Here is a 17,529-nt window from a genome sequence, read left to right on the forward strand (position 1 = left end):
AAGGGAGAGAGAGTTGGAGGATGAGAAAAGAAAGGATGCCAAAATTTGGGGAGGGGGGGGTAGAGAAGAAGAAAAAACAAGATAGTGGGGGGAGAGGAGAGACAAGAAGAGATGCCAAGATGGTAGTGGGGGGTGGGGTGGGGGGAGAGGACAGACAAGAAGAGACGCCAAGATGGTAGTGGGGGGGGGGGGGGAGGGAGGAAGAGGTGGAACAATCTGCGGGAAAAGAAGGAAAGGTAGTGGACCTGTAAAGTGAAGGCAGAAGTAAGGAATGAGAGAAGAGCACTTGCTGGACGCCTGGAAGGGGGGTGAAGGAGGAAAGAGAAATGGAGAGATGACGGCATGTGGGGGGGGGGGGACATAGGGGCACAGAACAGTTATATTGGATAGGGCAAGAATAGAGACACAGAGATGGGAGATGCTCAATATGGCAGGAAGATAGGGGAATGGACACAGGGGTAGGATAGATATGGATGTAGAGAGAAGATGGACTGTGGGCATGGAGAGAAAAGAAGTGCCAAATGGACAAGGAGACTCTGGCAAGCTAGTGAAGAGAAGACAGAGGAAAGCAGAAACCAAAGACTGGAACCACCACCATTAGAAAAATGACGACCAGATGATAAAGGTAGAAATCTTTTTTTATTTTACATTTATTTATTAGAATCTGTTTTTGGAACGTACATCTGCCAGAGCTGGTTTTAGACATAGCTTGGGTCCGCGAGAAAATCTTCACTCACTGCTCTTCAATCTCCAGCTTTGGGATGGGCCACCCTTGGCGTCTGATAACCATGTTTCGTATAAAAAAGATTTCTAGAATTCCAGATCATTTATTTATTTTATAGCATTTGTACCCCGCTCTTTCCCGCTCAATAGCAAGTTCAGTGCGGCTTACAAGTTGTGTTACAAAGTATCACAGAGGTTAAACAAGTATGGTACAAGGATTCACATAGATGACACAAAGTATGGTACAAAGTATCAAGAGATGTTCAAGTTATAAAGAGTAGAACAATATGAAGAGATGTGAGGGAGAGGATTGGAGTGTAGGTAGTGCTGATGGTGAGGAATTAAGTTCAAGAATTAAGTTGGGTTCTTCAGATTTAAATGTGCTCCTGAAAGTGAAAAATAATTCAGATCATTAAAAAATGTAACAGATGACAAAACTCATCTAGACTCCTATATTCCAATTTGTTGTTACATTGTAAGTAGAGGAGTGTGGTAGCCGTGTTAGTCCACTCTTAAGGTTATCAAAAGAAATCAAACAAAATAAAACATGGAAAAGAAAATAAGATGATACCTTTTTTATTGGACATAACTTAATACATTTCTTGATTAGCTTTTGAAGGTTGCCCTTCTTCATCAGATCGGAAGTAAGCAAATGTGCTAGCTGACAGTGTATATAAGTGAAAACATTCAAGCATTATTATGACAGTCTAACAGGGTGGGAGGAGGGGGGTGGGTAGGAAGTATGCATGGGGACACCTATCCACACCCACCCTGTTAGAATATCAATGATATGCTTTGATGTCCCCATGCATACCTCCTACCCACCCGAATGTTTTCACTTATATACACTGTCAGCTAGCACATTTGCTTATTTCCGATCTGAGGAAGAAGGGCAACCTTCAAAAGCTAATCAAGAAATGTATTAAGTTATGTCCAATAAAAAAGGTATCATCTTATTTTCTTTTCCATGTTTTATTTTGTTTCATTTCTATTGATAACATGTAGAATCTCCAATAGTAGCAACAGAATCTCCAATAGTAGCAACATTCCATGTAGAATCTCAAGTAATAGCAACATTCCAGAATCTCAAATAGTAACAACATTCCATGTTCCACTACACTAACCACTAGGCTACTCCTCCACTACCAACATTCCATGTAGAAGCCTGCCCTTGCAGATCAGCAACGCGGCCACGCAGGCTTCTGTTTCTGGAGTCTGACGTCCTGCATGTACGTGCAGGACGTCAGACTCACAGAAACAGAAGCCTGCGCGGCCACGTTGCTGATCTGCAAGGGCAGGCTTCTACATTACTACTACTACTTATCACTTCTATAACGCTACAAGGCATACGCAGTGCTGTACACCATACACAAAAGACAGTCCCTGCTCAAAGAGCTTACAATCTAAATATGGAATGTTGCTAGTGGAATAGCAACATTCCATGTAGAATCTTAAGTAGAGGAGTGTGGTAGCCGTGTTAGTCCACTCTTAAGGTTATCAATAGAAATCAAACAAAATAAAACATGGAAAAGAAAATAAGATGATACCTTTTTTATTGGACATAACTTAATACATTTCTTGATTAGCTTTCGAGGTTGCCCTTCTTCGTCAGATCGGAAATAAGCAAATGTGCTAGCTGACAGTGTATATAAGTGAAAACATTCAAGCATTACTATGACAGTCTGACAGGGTGGGAGGATGGGGGTGGGTAGGAGGTATGCATGGGGACATCAAAGCATATCATTGATATTCTAACAGGATCTGGGTGTGGATAGGTGAGGGGTGGGGTGATCAACAGAGACATACAGCTTTATGGTTTATAATGGGTTAGGAACCCCAGATCCTTGTTAAGTCCTTTCTGTTGGGTGTTAAAATATTCAATCATTCTGACTTCAAAGGTCTTACGTTCTTGTATGGTTTCAAAGTTACCTTTCAGGATTCTCACTGTGAAGTCACTGGTACAGTGTCCTGGTCCTGTAAAATGCTGACCCACAGGGGTGGGAGCCCTACTGGCAAATGAGATATGGCACATTCCAGTAACCCAGCTTTGGACTATTTCTACCTGTTCAACTACCTTCCCCTCCCCCTGCAATACAACTACCTCTCTCCAGATCTCCACCTCCCACAGCCTCCAGATTAAGAAGTCTCTGTATCCTGAACATCTATCAAACATATAAACGGCGAGTGACCGTACTCACTCGCAAATGCGCAGTAGAGACCTTCTCTGCCCCGCCCCCACGTCAATACGTGATGACGAGGGGCGGAACACAGAGGGTCTGTACTGCGCATTAATGCTGAGGGAGGGACACCGCCATCTAATGCTCCCCCCACCCGAGTCGCCGCCGCCACCCACCTTCTACCCGGTCGGGCCCTCGCTCCGCTATTGAAACAGCGAGGGTCCGGGAACGCAGCACTGAGCTCTGCTGAGCTGCCGACATCGCCCTTCCTTCTTCTTCTCTGCCTCTGTCCCGCCCTCGACGACGTTACGTCACACGAGGGCGGGACAGGCAGAGAAGAAGAACGAAGGCCGACGTCGGCAGCTCAGCAGAGCTCAGTGCTGCGTTCCCGGACCCTCGCTGTTTCAATAGCGGAGCGAGGGCCCGGCCGGGTGGAAGGTGGGTGGTGACGGCTCGGTGGGGGGGGCGCGAACTCGGAGGGGGAGGGGCAGCGGCGAACTCGGCGGTGGGGGCGGGCCTTTCAACCCCCCCTTCCTATAATAGCCCGTTTTTACGGGCTCAAAGTCTAGTCTGTGAGTAAATTATCTGTGATTTATTCAATAAAAGAGACTTCATAAAATAATAGAGACTTCAGGTGATTGCTGTGCCAGGGTTAAGCTCCATGATATTGGGGCTTCTAATTACCAAGCTTCAAGAGTCATGACAGTAAAACAGTTACACTGAAAGATGCCCTCTAGAAGCAGCTACTGAAAAAGCAAAAGCCTGAATGCTAAGGACAAACCTCTTCGGCATCACAGGAATAAGGAGAAAAGTCAGCCCTCCTCACCCGGACCCCCTACCTTCATCGAACTCTGAAAACATTGTTCTGATGTTTTGAAAGTGAAATAAAAGTTGTAAAAATGACTTTTAAAAGGCACAAAAAGAACACTGTCGAAATCTGCTAATAAAAATAACAGCAGTAATTTACATAATTGTGGAGCCTTTCATTCCAGCAGAATTTCAAAGCAATTTAAAGTTATCAACGTGACTGTCGAACAAACATTTATTTTTAGAATGACATCATATTTAAGAACATTCGTACAGCCAATTCTGGAGACGTTCTAGTGGATAATTTTGATGTACAGGATGAATTAGATGTAAGGACATTTTTAGTTTATTTATAGCTGTTGAAAATGAACTGTGGGGGAGATACAATGACCCTTTTACTAAGCTGCGACAGGCGCTAACGCATGCGTAACGCGGGACATGCTAAAACATTCTGCATTAGATTCACCATCTGTATGCTCTAAGCATGTGGGATTTATTTTTTTAATTTTTGTCGGAGGGGGTGTGTGGGGGCAGAGAATGGTTCTGGAAGTGCTATTCAGCTAGCATGCTGACATTAGCGCATAGCGCACATGAGTTGAATAATGCAGACTTAACGTAAGAGCCCTTGGAGTCTGTACAATAGAAAGCGGTAAGTGCTCCCATGTTAATTTTTTTTTAACGGATATTAGCACATGTGGCTTACATGGGGCAATGGAGGGTTAAGTGACTTGCCCAGAGTCACAAGGAGCTGCCTGTGCCTGAAGTGGGAATTGAACTCAGTTCCCCAGGATCAGAGTCCACCACCCTAACCACTAGGCCACTCCTCCACTGTTGCTACTATTTGAGATTCTACATGGAATGTTGCTATTCCACTAGCAACATTCCATTTAGAATCTCCAATAGTAGCAACATTCCATGTAGAATCTCCAATAGCAAGGCTACTACTACTACTACTACTACTATTTAGCATTTCTATAGTGCTACAAGGCATACGCAGCGCTGCACAAACATAGAAGAAAGACAGTCCCTGCTCAAAGAGCTTACAATCTAATAGACAAAAAATAAATAAAGTAAGCAAATCAAATCAATTAATGTGAACGGGAAGGAAGAGAGGAGGGTAGGTGGAGGCGAGTGGTTACAAGTGGTTATGAATCAAAAGCAATGTTAAAGAGGTGGGCTTTCAGACTAGATTTAAAGGTGGCCAAGGATGGGGCAAGACGTAGGGGCTCAGGAAGTTTATTCCAGGCGTAGGGTGCAGCGAGACAGAAGGCGCGAAGTCTGGAGTTGGCAGTAGTGGAGAAGGGAACAGATAAGAAGGATTTATCCATGGAGCGGAGTGCACGGGAAGGGGTGTAGGGAAGGACGAGTGTGGAGAGATACTGGGGAGCAGCAGAGTGAATACATTTATAGGTTAGTAGAAGAAGTTTGAACAGGATGCGAAAACGGATAGGGAGCCAGTGAAGGGTCTTGAGGAGAGGGGTAGTATGAGTAAAGCGACCCTGGCGGAAGATGAGACGGGCAGCAGAGTTTTGAACCGACTGGAGAGGGGAGAGGTGACTAAGTGGGAGGCCAGCAAGAAGCAGATTGCAGTAGTCTAAACGAGAGGTGACAAGGGTGTGGATGAGGGTTTTGGTAGAGTGCTCGGAAAGAAAGGAGCGGATTCTACGGATGTTGTAAAGAAAGAAACGACAGGTCTTGGCGGTCTGCTGGATATGAGCAGAGAAGGAGAGAGAAGAGTCAAAGATGACCCCAAGGTTTCGAGCTGAGGAGACAGGGAGAATGAGAGAGCCATCAACAGAAATAGAAAATGGGGGGAGCGGGGAGGTGGGTTTGGGGGGGAAAATGAGAAGCTCGGTTTTGGTCATATTTCTGAGTCTGACATCCTGCACGTTGTATGTGCAGGACGTCAGACTCACAGAAACAGAATGAAGCCTTGCAGATCAGCCAGCAACTGCTGGCTGATCAGCAAGGCTTCATTCTGTTTCTGCGAGTTTGACGTCCTGCACCTACAACATCAGACTCACAGAAACAGAACAACATGCAGGACGTCAGACTCAGAAGAAGAACGAAGGAAGAAGAGGACCTCTGCTGGCGGGGGTTGGGGTCCCCCGCCAGCAAAGGTAGCCCATGGCGATGGTGGCGGGGGGGGGGGGGGGGGGTGGTGGCGGGAGGGGGGGGTCGAGAGGGTCAGCAGGGGGGTGGGTCAAAGTTGGTGGCGGAGGTTGGCAATGGCAGGGGGAGGGTCGTGGAGAGAGGGTCGGTGGCGCCGAGGAGGGGGGGGGGCTAAAATGTGCTCCCTCACCTCGGGCTCTGGACCCCCCTCCTGCCAAAGTCTGGCTATGCCCCTGGGAAGGAGAAAGAGCTGGGATTCGGAGAAAGCAAACAAAGATGGTGCTGTGTCAGGCCTAGGGAAAGTGTGATCTCCCCTTGGTAATTTGTGTGAATGTGAGGGGCATAATGAGAGAAATTTCCCTTGGTGCTGGCTCATTTAAGTTAAAAAAAACCCCAAACAACTTCATTGCTTCGATATACTGGCTTCATATTCAGTGTTTTAGTCTGGGGTGTGTGTGTGTGTGTTTTGAAGAACCATAATGAATAAGTATATTTGCAATTGAATATGCTACTAAGCCAAGCCGTTCCCTTGGCCCCCCCCCCCCCCCCCCACACACACACACAAATGAAATGACCAAAGTACGCCCATGCTGGCCGGTTAGGTGCTGAATAAGTCATTTAGACTACTGTAATGCACTTTTTGTTGGCTGTAAAGAGCAAATCATCAAGAAACTTCAGACAGCACAAAACACTGCAGCCAGACTTACATTTGGAGAAACAAGATACGAAAGTGCCAAACCCCTAAGACAGAAATTACACTGGCTTCCTCTTAAAGAACGTATCACGTTCAAAGTATGTACTTTGGCTCATAAAATTATCCACGGAGATGCCCCGGCTTACATGTTAGACCTTATCGACTTGCCACCCAGGAATGCTAAAAGATCAGCACGCACATTCCCAGTGGCGTTCCTAGGGGGGGCGGTGGGTGCGGTCCGCCCTGGGCGCACGCCGCTGGGGGGGTGCCGCGCGCGCCTGTCCTTTGTTCGTACCTTGCTCCCTCTGCCCCGGAACAGGTTACTTCCTGTTCCGGGGCAGAGGGAGCATGGAACGAACGAAGGACAGGCGTGCGCGGCACCCCCCCCCCCCCCCAGCGGCGTGCACCCAGGGGGGGGTTCTTTTGCGGGGGGGGGGTACCTTCGCCGGGGGGGCGCGCTGCATCCAGGGGGGGGGCTGCACCCAGGGGGTGGGGCGCATCGGCGATCCGCCCCGGGTGTCAGCCCCCCTAGGAACGCCACTGCACATTCCTTAATCTTCACTTCCCCAGTTGTAAAGGACTAAAATACGGACTGATACATGCGTCCAGCTTCTCACGCATGAGTTCGCAGCTCTGGAATGCATTACCATTTGACCTGAAAACAGTCCACAACCTAACAAACCTTCGTAAATCACTGAAGACTTATCTTTCTAATAAGGCATATCACAATGATCTATAAGAAGCACTATAACGCATCACCACTTACTTGATATTCTAACTGCTCTCTCTTTTTTACCTGATTGTTTAATCTTATTATGTCATCCAAGTTTTCTATGTAAAACCAATGTAAAGTTTTCTCTTCTTACCTAACTGTTTAATTTTATTATGTTATCCAGGCTTTCCATGCAATACCAATTGTATCTTTTTCTCTGTTATGGCGAAAAACCACGACAGAAATTGTAAGCCACATTGAGCTTGCAAATAGGTGGGAAAATGTGGGATACAAGGGCAATAAATAAATAAATATTGGCACTTAACCAGTCAAGTGCTGACTCTGCCCCTGGAATGCCCCCAAAATACCCGATTTTTAGTTGGGCGCTAACTGGACATTTTCAGCGGCATTAACCAGGAGTTAAGTTAGTCCCGTCCAAGCGATTTCACTGGCCAGAAGCCGTTCCTGGCCTGATAAATTGCTTTGAATAATCGACTCCACAGTGACCGCTCCAGCTTGACACTGGGCAGGCAGGTCTACCTGCATGAATTCCAGTAAACACTGGTAGGGTTACCATAAAGTCCAAAGTGCATTTGAAAGAATACAGTTCAGAAGGGAAACTGTATTTTGCCCAGTCAACATTTCTCGGAAGTGCCAACACAGTGATGTGGTTACACTGTTTGCTAACTGCTTGTCAATTCTGATAACGAAACAGGGAAGTAAGCTATGCTGTCTGAATTACTTTAGGTATAAAACACAGCAGCCAGGCTTATTTATTTATTTGTAGCGTTTGTATCCCACATTTTCCCACCAATTTGCAGGCTCAATGTGGCTTACATTTGCCGTAATGGCGGTTGCCATTTCCGGGTAACAGAATTACAAATGGTATTGAGTTAAGGTGCATACATGCATGGTAACATACATGGAACATAACATACATGGAATAGATCATGGTATATATATGATTGCCATTTATAGTGAGTTTATCGGAGATCAGTTTGCGTGCATTGCTTCCATTGTGTGCTGTCTCTCTCTTGCATATGTGTACTAATTCACAAACATATCAGAGACACTCTGTCTTCTCTGTACAAGGACCATGTCTCTGGGACACCCTCCCGCGATCATGAGACTTCATTCTAGCTTATCGGAACGTAACATACATGGAATAGATCATGGTATATATATATTGCCATTTATAGTGAGTTTATCGGAGATCAGTTTCCGTGCATTGCTTCCATTGTGTGCTGTCTCTCTCTTGCATATGTGTACTAATTCACAAACATATCAGAGACACTCTGTCTTCTCTGTACAAGGACCGTGTCTCTGGGACACCCTCCCGCGATCATTGAGACTTCATTCTAGCTTATCAGATTTTAAGGTTGAACTAAAGACCCATCTTTTTACAGATGCTTATCGATGATCCTTATTTAGTTGTTGGGATGGACTGGCCTGCAGCGCTTCCACATGGAGGTGAGAGGCGCTGTCAGGTCAGTGCAGGGGGCCTGATACGGAGGGGGGGGGGGCGGGAGCGGCGATTGGGGGGGGGAGGTTGTTTCGCGCGATGTTCCTTTCCAGGCGGCGTCCGACAATTCGACTCCGTTTCCCTCTCTGTTCTGCCCTCTGATGTCATGACGTCTTGATGCGAGGGCGGGACAGAGAGGGAAGTCTGTACTGCGCATTTGCAAGTGAGTACGGTCACTTGCCGTTTATTATGTCACATTCATTGCTGGTTTAATTATGACTTGATAATGAGTGTGACTGCTGGGCAGAATAGATGGTCTGTTCAGGTCTTTATCTGTCTTCATTTACTATGTTACTATTAACTTGATCAGCTGTAATCAATCACTTACCCATCCCCCTAGATTCTGGATATGTGGTTTTAGGGTGGAAAAGAAAGTGTTCATTGCGGACTCCAGTTGTCCACACAGTTGGGGCGCTCTGATAACCGTCTGCTTGAAGAGTGCCACGCCGACAGAGAGCAGGGCCTTCTCACTGGCTACTTCAGGGTTCCGAGCTGTCCAGGTGCTGCTAACGGTACTCACAGCCTTCAGAAAGTCAACAGCAACCTGAGGATGCAAGAAAAATATTTTCAGGGATTATTTTTTTTAATAGTAACTTCACGAACTAAGACAATTATTCTTTCACTTCAGAAGAGAAAACGCATTTTTCTGTCCGTATGCCCATATTGGGATTGCCAATTGACTTGAGTTTTCTATCATTCGTGTATGAGCTGGTTCAGGACCAGATTGCTCTGCTCCATGAGTATCACCGTCGGGTCAGGGTTACATCAGGATAAAGTACACAAATTACCTGGATCTCAAACGTCTTCGTGAACATTCTTTGTGGTGTTTTCTTAACTGAAACTGGTGACCTGCAAAGGTCTAGGGCCCATTTTGGTATAATATATCCTCTTTACTTTAATGATGGCTCTATGTTTATTTATTTATTTTTGTTACATTTGTACCCCGCGCTTTCCCACTCATGGCAGGCTCAATGCGGCATGAGGCAATGGAGGGTTAAGTGACTTGCCCAGAGTCACAAGGAGCTGCCTGTGCCTGAAGTGGGAATCGAACTCAGTTCCTCAGGACCAAAGTCCACCACCCTAACCACTAGGCCACTCCTCCACTAGCAACATTCCATGTAGAAGTCGGCCCTTGCAGATCATCAATGTGGCCGACGTGCAGGACGTCAGACTCACAGAAACAGAAGCCTGCGCAGCCTTCTACATGGAATGTTGCTAGTGGAATAGCAACATTCCATGTAGAATCTCCAATAGTAGCAACATTCCATGTAGAATCTCAATAGTAGCAACAGAATCTCCAATAATAGCAACATTCCATGTAGAATCTCCAATAGTATCTATTTTATTTTTGTTACATTTGTACCCCGCGCTTTCCCACTCATGGCAGGCTCAATGCAGCTTACATGGGGCAATGGAGAGTTAAGTGACTTGCCCAGAGTCACAAGGAGCTGCCTGTGTCTGAAGTGGGAATCAAACTCAGTTCCTCAGGACCAAAGTCCACCACCCTAACCACTAGGCCACTCCTCCACTAGCAACATTCCATGTAGAAGTCGGCCCTTGCAGATCATCAATGTGGCCGACGTGCAGGACGTCAGACTCACAGAAACAGAAGCCTGCGCAGCCTTCTACATGGAATGTTGCTAATGGAATAGCAACATTCCATGTAGAATCTACAATAGTAGCAACATTCCATGTAGAATCTCAATAGTAGCAACAGAATCTCCAATAATAGCAACATTCCATGTAGAATCTCCAATAGTATCTATTTTATTTTTGTTACATTTGTACCCCACGCTTTCCCACTCATGGCAGGCTCAATGCAGCTTACATGGGGCAATGAAGGGTTAAGTGACTTGCCTGAAGTGGGAATCGAACTCAGTTCCTCAGGACCAAAGTCCACCACCCTAACCACTAGGCCACTCCTCCATTGTTGCTACTATTTGAGATTCTACATGGAATGTTGCTATTCCACTAGCAACATAGAAGTCGGCCCTTGCAGATCATCAATGTGGCCGACGTGCAGGACATCAGACTCACAGAAACAGAAGCCTGCACAGCCTTCTACATGGAATGTTGCTAGTGGAATAGCAACATTCCATGTAGAATCTCCAATAGTATCTATTTTATTTTTCTTACATTTGTACCCTGCGCTTTCCCACTCATGGCAGGCTCAACGCGGCTTACATGGGGCAATGGAGGGTTAAGTGACTTGCCCAGAGTCACAAGGAGCTGCCTGTGCCTGAAGTGGGAATCAAACTCAGTTCCCCAGGACCAAAGTCCACCACCCTAACCACCAGGCCACTCCTCCACTGTTGCTACTATTTGAGATTCTACATGGAATGTTGCTATTCCACTAGCAATATTCCATGTAGAAGTCGGCCCTTGCAGATCAGCAATGTGGCCGCGCTGGGTCTGCACTTTAAAGAACAAAAAATAAAGAGTTACAGAGGGGGGTAGAGTGCACCGGGCATCAGTAACAACCCTGAAGATGGGGGGGGGGGGGGGGAGAGGGGATAAACCACATGGCTGCCTTTCTGGGTACACTGGATGGGCCGTGCTGGTTTTTGCCATCAGCTGCTATGTTATTATGTTTCCTACAGACACCCTATTCATAGCAGCTGACTCTATGGGTGCTTGAGTGCCCCCAATATTGAGAAAGTTCCTTGTATGTGTCCAGGGATGGGTTATTTCCATTGGGCTTAGCACCCCCAATAATTTTGAAAAGTTGGCTCCTATGACCCCATTCCCAGCTTTTTGTAGATACATGTAGTTAGGCGCACTGCCTTATAGAGTAGCTGTGCAGCCAGATGTAAGCGCAAAATTCAAATGGGTGCCAATTAACTTCAATAATTGGTAGGCGGCATCCAATTATTGATGGGTAACAGCTCATCGGCCAATTATTTTGTGCACACGTCTTGGGAGTGCATCCAAATTTGAGCACACATATATGGAATCCAGAGGAAAATGTCATATTTTTTTCCTCTGCGTGTTTTCGTTTGGATATTTACTAGGTTACGCCACATTGGTAATCCATACAGCGTTTGGACAAGGTCCCTTTTTGTTTTGCCCTCAGCTGGGACGCTGGGCATGTCCATATTGGACTTTCCATGTCAAACCCCTGATGCAGGTGCTCTGCGCCGAAACACAGCCCATGTCGGGTCATTGATGTACAAGATTGAATCACTGTCGTAGAAGGTTGATCTACGCTGTGGAATAAAACGACTTGTTCTGTTTTTGAAGGCTCTGAGTACTTTTTGTGCTTTGGAGTGTCGTTTAGTAAAGACGTGAAACGACATGGGATACGCTATAAAAGCTCCTTCAGAGATATATTGATGATACTTGAGAACTGGAGATCTATTTTGTTCATTTATAACTTACTTTTGTCTTGGATTTTAGCACGTACAAAACATACTTTCTTTACAACTGTGTCCCATGACACCTGCTGTTGTACACATCTGCTAACATCTGCCTGGTGCTGCCACAGCTGCACTGATGCTTGTTAATCTGGCCAGCAGTTCCCACGTATGAAAACAACACTCTTGCCTTTTCAGTGCCCCAGTCCAAAATCAGCTGCTGCACGTTCCTCTCTATCTCTTTATTAATCCGGTCACCAATATCACGAAGCCGGCAAGCAATAAGTTGGGGGTCAAAGGTGTCCTCGTTCCCTGCTTTGAAAGAGAAAATAAAAACACCTGGTTTCTTCTTAATGAAAACTTCAGTGGTAGTGAACTGACGTCTTATCCTCAGCAATTGTTCTACTTCTATCATTTCTATAGTGCTACTAGACCTCCGCAGTGCTGTACACATTATATCAGTGGCGTTCCTTGCCTGGATGGCACCCAGGGCGGAGCGCCGATGCGCCCCCTCCCCCCCGGGTGCAGCATGCCCCACCCACACTAAATTACACCTTCCCCCCCTCCGGCGAAATGACACCCCCCCCCCCCCGGTGTGTACCCGGGGTGGACTGCCCCCCCCCCCCCTTGGTACGCCACTGCATGATATGCAGGTACTTTCTCTGTCCCCAGAGGGCTCACAATCTAAGTTTTTGGACCTGGGGCAGTGGAGGGTTAAGTGACTTGCCCAAGGTCACAAGGAACTGTAGAGGGAATTGAACCCAGGTTGCCAGGATCAAAGCCTGCTGCACTAACCGTTAGGCCACTCCTCCCTGTTCAGTATCTTTGTCACAGCACTCAACATTATGCTGCAGGAAGCCATCTTTACAGTAACTCTGATAAGTTGGCTTTGATGAGAGCTCACTGTATAGAGGGAAAACCTTTCCACCTAGAGAATGACATGGGGACAAAGTTTGTCCCCATCTCTGCAGGCTCTGTCTCTGTCCCGCCCCGTCTCCGCAGGCTCTGTCCCCACCCCATCCCTGTGGGCTCCGTCCCCGCCCCCCTCCCCGCAGTTACCCACGTTTCTCTGTCCCCGTGTCATTCTCTATTTCCACCTTATATTACGTGCAAGAACCCCAATGCAGCGCATTGTTCAAAAACCTGAATATTCAAGCAACTGTGTGAGCCAACAACAGAGCTTCTCTAATACCACCAGGGGCAATGGCTGTTGGGCAGACTGCATAGTCTATACCGGTGTTTATGTGCCATCATTTACTTCTTTACTATCACTTTGGGGTTGATATGCAAAAGAGTAATGCTCTCTTATCGGGACACTTTGGACCCAATCAGTGGCGTTCCTAGGCTGCCTGACACCTGGGGCGGATCGCTGATGCGCCCCCCCCAGGTGCAGCGCGCCTCCCCCCCCCCCCGGCAAAATTACACCCTCCCCCCAGGTGCATTTTTACCTACTGGGGGGGTGCCGCGTGCCTGTTGGCCGAGTCCGCTCGTTCCCTCCCTGTTGATCCCTCTGCCCCGGAACAGGAAGTAACCTGTTCCGCGCAGAGGGAGCAGAAGGGAGGGAACGAGCGGACTCGGCCAACAGGCACGTGGCACCCCCCCCAGCGGCGTGCACCCGGGGCGGACCGCCCCCCGCCCTCCCCCCTTGGTACGCCACTGGACCCAATATTCAAAAGATTTATGGTCCTAAATTGGCCTCTTTGAAAATTTACTAGGGCTGAATGCCTAAATTTATACTCCTGGGGGTCAATATTGAAAATGATTTCACTGGGAAGGAGATGCCTGTCCTGTGCCTGGTTAAGTTATGCTGACTGGCATTAGAGTGAAGGAGCCGGTTTCATAACAGGCATGATGTCACAACGCTGAAGCCGGTCTCCACCCAAGGAGGTTTTAATTCTCCCCAATGCAGCCGCTGCAATCTTGGTAGACCCAAAACAATTGAATTGATAGGGTGACTCAGGATTAACATTTGAAAGCCAGGTGATTGGATTGGTTAAAAAAAATTCTTTCTTAATTTATTGAAGATTGAGAGCAATAAGATCTTCATTCAGTCCTTCCAATTATAGGACAATAACTCAAGTAACATGGTTACCATATCTAGATTATTTCAACTCTTTATATTGTTCTATTAATATACAATTAAGGAAAACACTTCAATTACTGTTAAATACATCGGTAAGGCTAATTTCCAATTAGGAAAATTTCATGCAGCTACTCCTCTTTTGTAACCTGCCTCTCACCAGCCTCCCTCTTAGCCATCTCTCTCCTCTTCAATCAGTACAAAACTCTGCTGTGCGACTCACTTTCCGCCAAAGTCGCTATGCCCACATTAGCCCTATTCTTAAGTCACTTCACTGGCTCCCTATCCGTTTCCGCATTCAATTCAAACTTATCTTATTGACCTATAAGTGCATTCACTCTGCCGCTCCCCAATACCTCTCCACTCTTGTCTCTACCTACGCCCCCCTCGGGTACTCCATTCTGTTGATAAATATCTCTTATCTGTCCCCTTCTCCTCTACTGCTAATTCCAGGCTCCGTTCCTTTTAACTTGTTGCACCTCACGCCTGGAATAGACTTCCCGAGCCTCTTTGGCCGTTTTCAATTCCAAACTTAAAGCCCACCTCTTTACCACTGCTTTTGACTCCTAACTCACTTGCCCTGTTCTTTATCCTCACCTCTTTATTCCCTTACCCTTAATTGTTCTGTCTGTTTACTTGTCTTATCTAGATTGTAAGCTCTTTGAGCAGGGACTGTCTTTTTTGTGTATGGTGTACAGCGCTGCGTATGCCTTGTAGCGCTATAGAAGTGATAAGTAGTAGTAGTAATGTAGAAGCCTGCCCTTGCAGATCAGCAACACGGCCGTGCAGGCTTCTGTTTCTGTGAGTCTGACGTCGTGCAGGACGTCAGACTCACAGAAACAGAAGCCTGCACGGCCGCGTTGGTGATCTGCAAGGGCAGGCTTCTACATTATTACTACTACTTATCACTTCTACTACTACTACTACTACTACTTAGCATTTCTATAGCGCTGCCAGGGTTACGCAGCGCTGTACAAGCTTAAACATGGGGAAGGACAGTCCCTGCTCAAGAGAGCTTAGAATCTAAAGGTAACTTCTATAGTGCTACAAGGCATACGCAGCGCTGTACACCATACACAAAAGACAGTCCCTGCTCAAAGAGCTCACAATCTAAATATGGAATGTTGCTAGTGGAATAGCAACATTCCATGTAGAATCTCAAATAGTAGCAACATTCCATGTAGAATTTCAAGTAATAGCAACATTCCAGAATCTCAAATAGTAACAACATTTCATGTTCCACTGCACTAACCACTAGGCTACTCCTCCACTACCAACATTCCATGTAGAAGCCTGCCCTTGCAGATCAGCAACGCGGCCGCGCAGGCTTCTGTTTCTGTGAGTCTGACGTCCTGCACGACGTCAGACTCACAGAAACAGAAGCCTGCACGGCCATGTTGCTGATCTGCAAGGGCAGGCTTCTACATTACTACTACTACTTATCACTTCTATAGCGCTACAAGGCATACGCAGCGCTGTACACCATACACAAAAAAGACAGTCCCTGCTCAAAGAGCTTACAATCTAGATAAGACAAGTAAACAGACAGAACAATTAAGGGTAAGGGAATAAAGAGGTGAGGATAAAGGACAGGGCAAGTGAGTTAGGAGTCAAAAGCAGTGGTAAAGAGGTGGGCTTTAAGTTTGGAATTGAAAACGGCCAAAGAGGCATTAGACTCACAGAAACAGAAGCCTGCGCGGCCGCGTTGCTGATCTGCAAGGGCAGGCTTCTACATGGAATGTTGGTAGTGGAGGAGTAGCCTAGTGGTTAATGCAGTGGAACATGGAATGTTGTTACTATTTGAGATTCTGGAATGTTGCTATTACTTGAGATTCTACATGGAATGTTGCTACTATTTGAGATTCTACATGGAATGTTGCTATTCCACTAGCAACATTCCATATTTAGATTGTGAGCTCTTTGAGCAGGGACTGTCTTTTGTGTATGGTGTACAGCGCTGCATATGCCTTGTAGCGCTATAGAAATGATAAGTAGTAGTGGAATAGGCTGCACTGGCTCAAGTTAGATTCTAGAATTCAAAATTGCTTGTTTAGTATTTAAAAGTTTTCACGGATTGAACTCAGAATCAGTTGGAAGGATTCTTCAATTTACAAATAACAGAAATCATCTTAGAAGTAGTGCTAAATTATCTTTGGATGTTCCTTCAATAAAGGGAATGACTTCTAAAGGTTCGCTGGGAACATTCGTTTGGATTTCAAGCCGCCAGAATTTGGAACAGTATCCCGGTAGAAATACAAACTATACCTTCTTACATTTCTTTTCCTAATGTGCTTAAGATGTACTCTTTTTTTTTACTAGACCAAAGCTTCGATTTGAATTAATGATGAGATATTAATATTTTTATTGTTAATAGTTTGTATGAAATTGCTTTTGTAATTTCCAAGCTTCTCCTCCTTACCTACAAATGCACTCAGTCTGCAGCCCCTCACTACCTCTCTACCCTCATCTCCCCTTACGTTCCCGCCTGAAACCTCCGTTCACAGGACAAATCCCTCCTCTCAGTACCCTTCTCCACCACCGCCAAGTCCAGGCTCCGCTCATTCTGCCTCGCCTCACCCTATGCCTGGAACAACCTTCCTGAGCCCTTACGCCAAGCCCCCTCCCTGCCCATCTTCAAGTCTCTGCTTAAAGCCCACCTCTTCAATGCTGCTTTCGGCATCTAACTCTCACCTTTCAGGAAATCCAGTCTGCCCCAATTTGACTGCCCCTATCGGACTGACTGTTCACTTGTCCTTTAGATTGTAAGCTCTTTGAGCAGGGACTGTCCTTTATGTTAAATTGTACAGCGCTGCGTAACCCGAGTAGCGCTTTAGAAATGTTAAGTAGTAGTAGTAGTAGATTGGAAGTTTCTTATTATTGTACTATGCTTTGCATCACTGGGCTTACAGGCAGACTATAATTACCCATATAGAAGAAAAAAAAATGATGTTATCTTTCAATAATATCCGTAGAACTGTGAGATCTGAGAATCTTCCCTCCCTACACATAACTGATCCTTTACAGTTTCAGACCACACACCTTCCACACTCACATTACCTTCACTACTCTCCAGTGAATCTGACTCGAGATTGCGGAAAGATATTCCTTCATTCTCCCCCAGAAGTTCAGATAGAAGTGCCTTCACAACACACTCTGTTTCTTCCTCAAAAGTCCGCATGACTTTCTGTGGGTGGATATTTCAAAACAGGTAGACTGGTCCCTGCAGTTCTGGATACACACTTAGAAGTGCCACCGAGAAAACTGGCAACAGTTGCGCTAAATTTATACGAGCTTAGCTTGTGACATCATCTATGACTGTAAATAAAAAGCCCAAGGAAAGCGTTTCTTT

The 17,529-nt window shown here is 46.2% G+C and overlaps 1 protein-coding gene across 2 annotated transcripts; it reads right to left on the reverse strand.

Moving 5' to 3' along the window:
- Nucleotides 1–620: 620 nt before the first annotated feature.
- BCL2L15 (BCL2 like 15) lies at nucleotides 621–17,529 on the reverse strand. 2 transcript variants are annotated; one of them, XM_030221487.1, is made up of 4 exons: nucleotides 17,238–17,529; nucleotides 12,291–12,412; nucleotides 9,076–9,291; nucleotides 621–1,109 (listed from the first exon to the last, which is right to left on the reverse strand). In XM_030221487.1, the coding sequence occupies exons 1-4, from the start codon at nucleotides 17,356–17,358 to the stop codon at nucleotides 1,098–1,100; spliced, it is 471 nt and encodes a 156-aa protein (XP_030077347.1). In that variant the 5' UTR covers nucleotides 17,359–17,529; the 3' UTR covers nucleotides 621–1,097. The 2 variants fall into 2 exon arrangements, with proteins under 2 accessions (XP_030077347.1, XP_030077346.1); XM_030221486.1 differs by having other exon boundaries at nucleotides 12,291–12,415; nucleotides 17,238–17,519.

This window comes from Microcaecilia unicolor, chromosome 12, assembly GCF_901765095.1.
Source record: "Microcaecilia unicolor chromosome 12, aMicUni1.1, whole genome shotgun sequence".
NCBI lineage: Eukaryota > Metazoa > Chordata > Amphibia > Gymnophiona > Siphonopidae > Microcaecilia > Microcaecilia unicolor.

Coding starts and splice junctions, on each gene's coding strand:
- BCL2L15 (XM_030221486.1), bottom strand. CDS start 17,358: ATGCGGACTTTTGAGGAAGAAACAGAGTGTGTTGTGAAGGCACTTCTA. Junction 12,416..17,237: donor TTCACTGGAGAGTAGTGAAG/GTAATGTGAGTG, acceptor TCTCTTTCAAAG/CAGGGAACGAGGACACCTTT. Junction 9,292..12,290: donor TGGACTGGGGCACTGAAAAG/GCAAGAGTGTTG, acceptor TTGCATCCTCAG/GTTGCTGTTGACTTTCTGAA.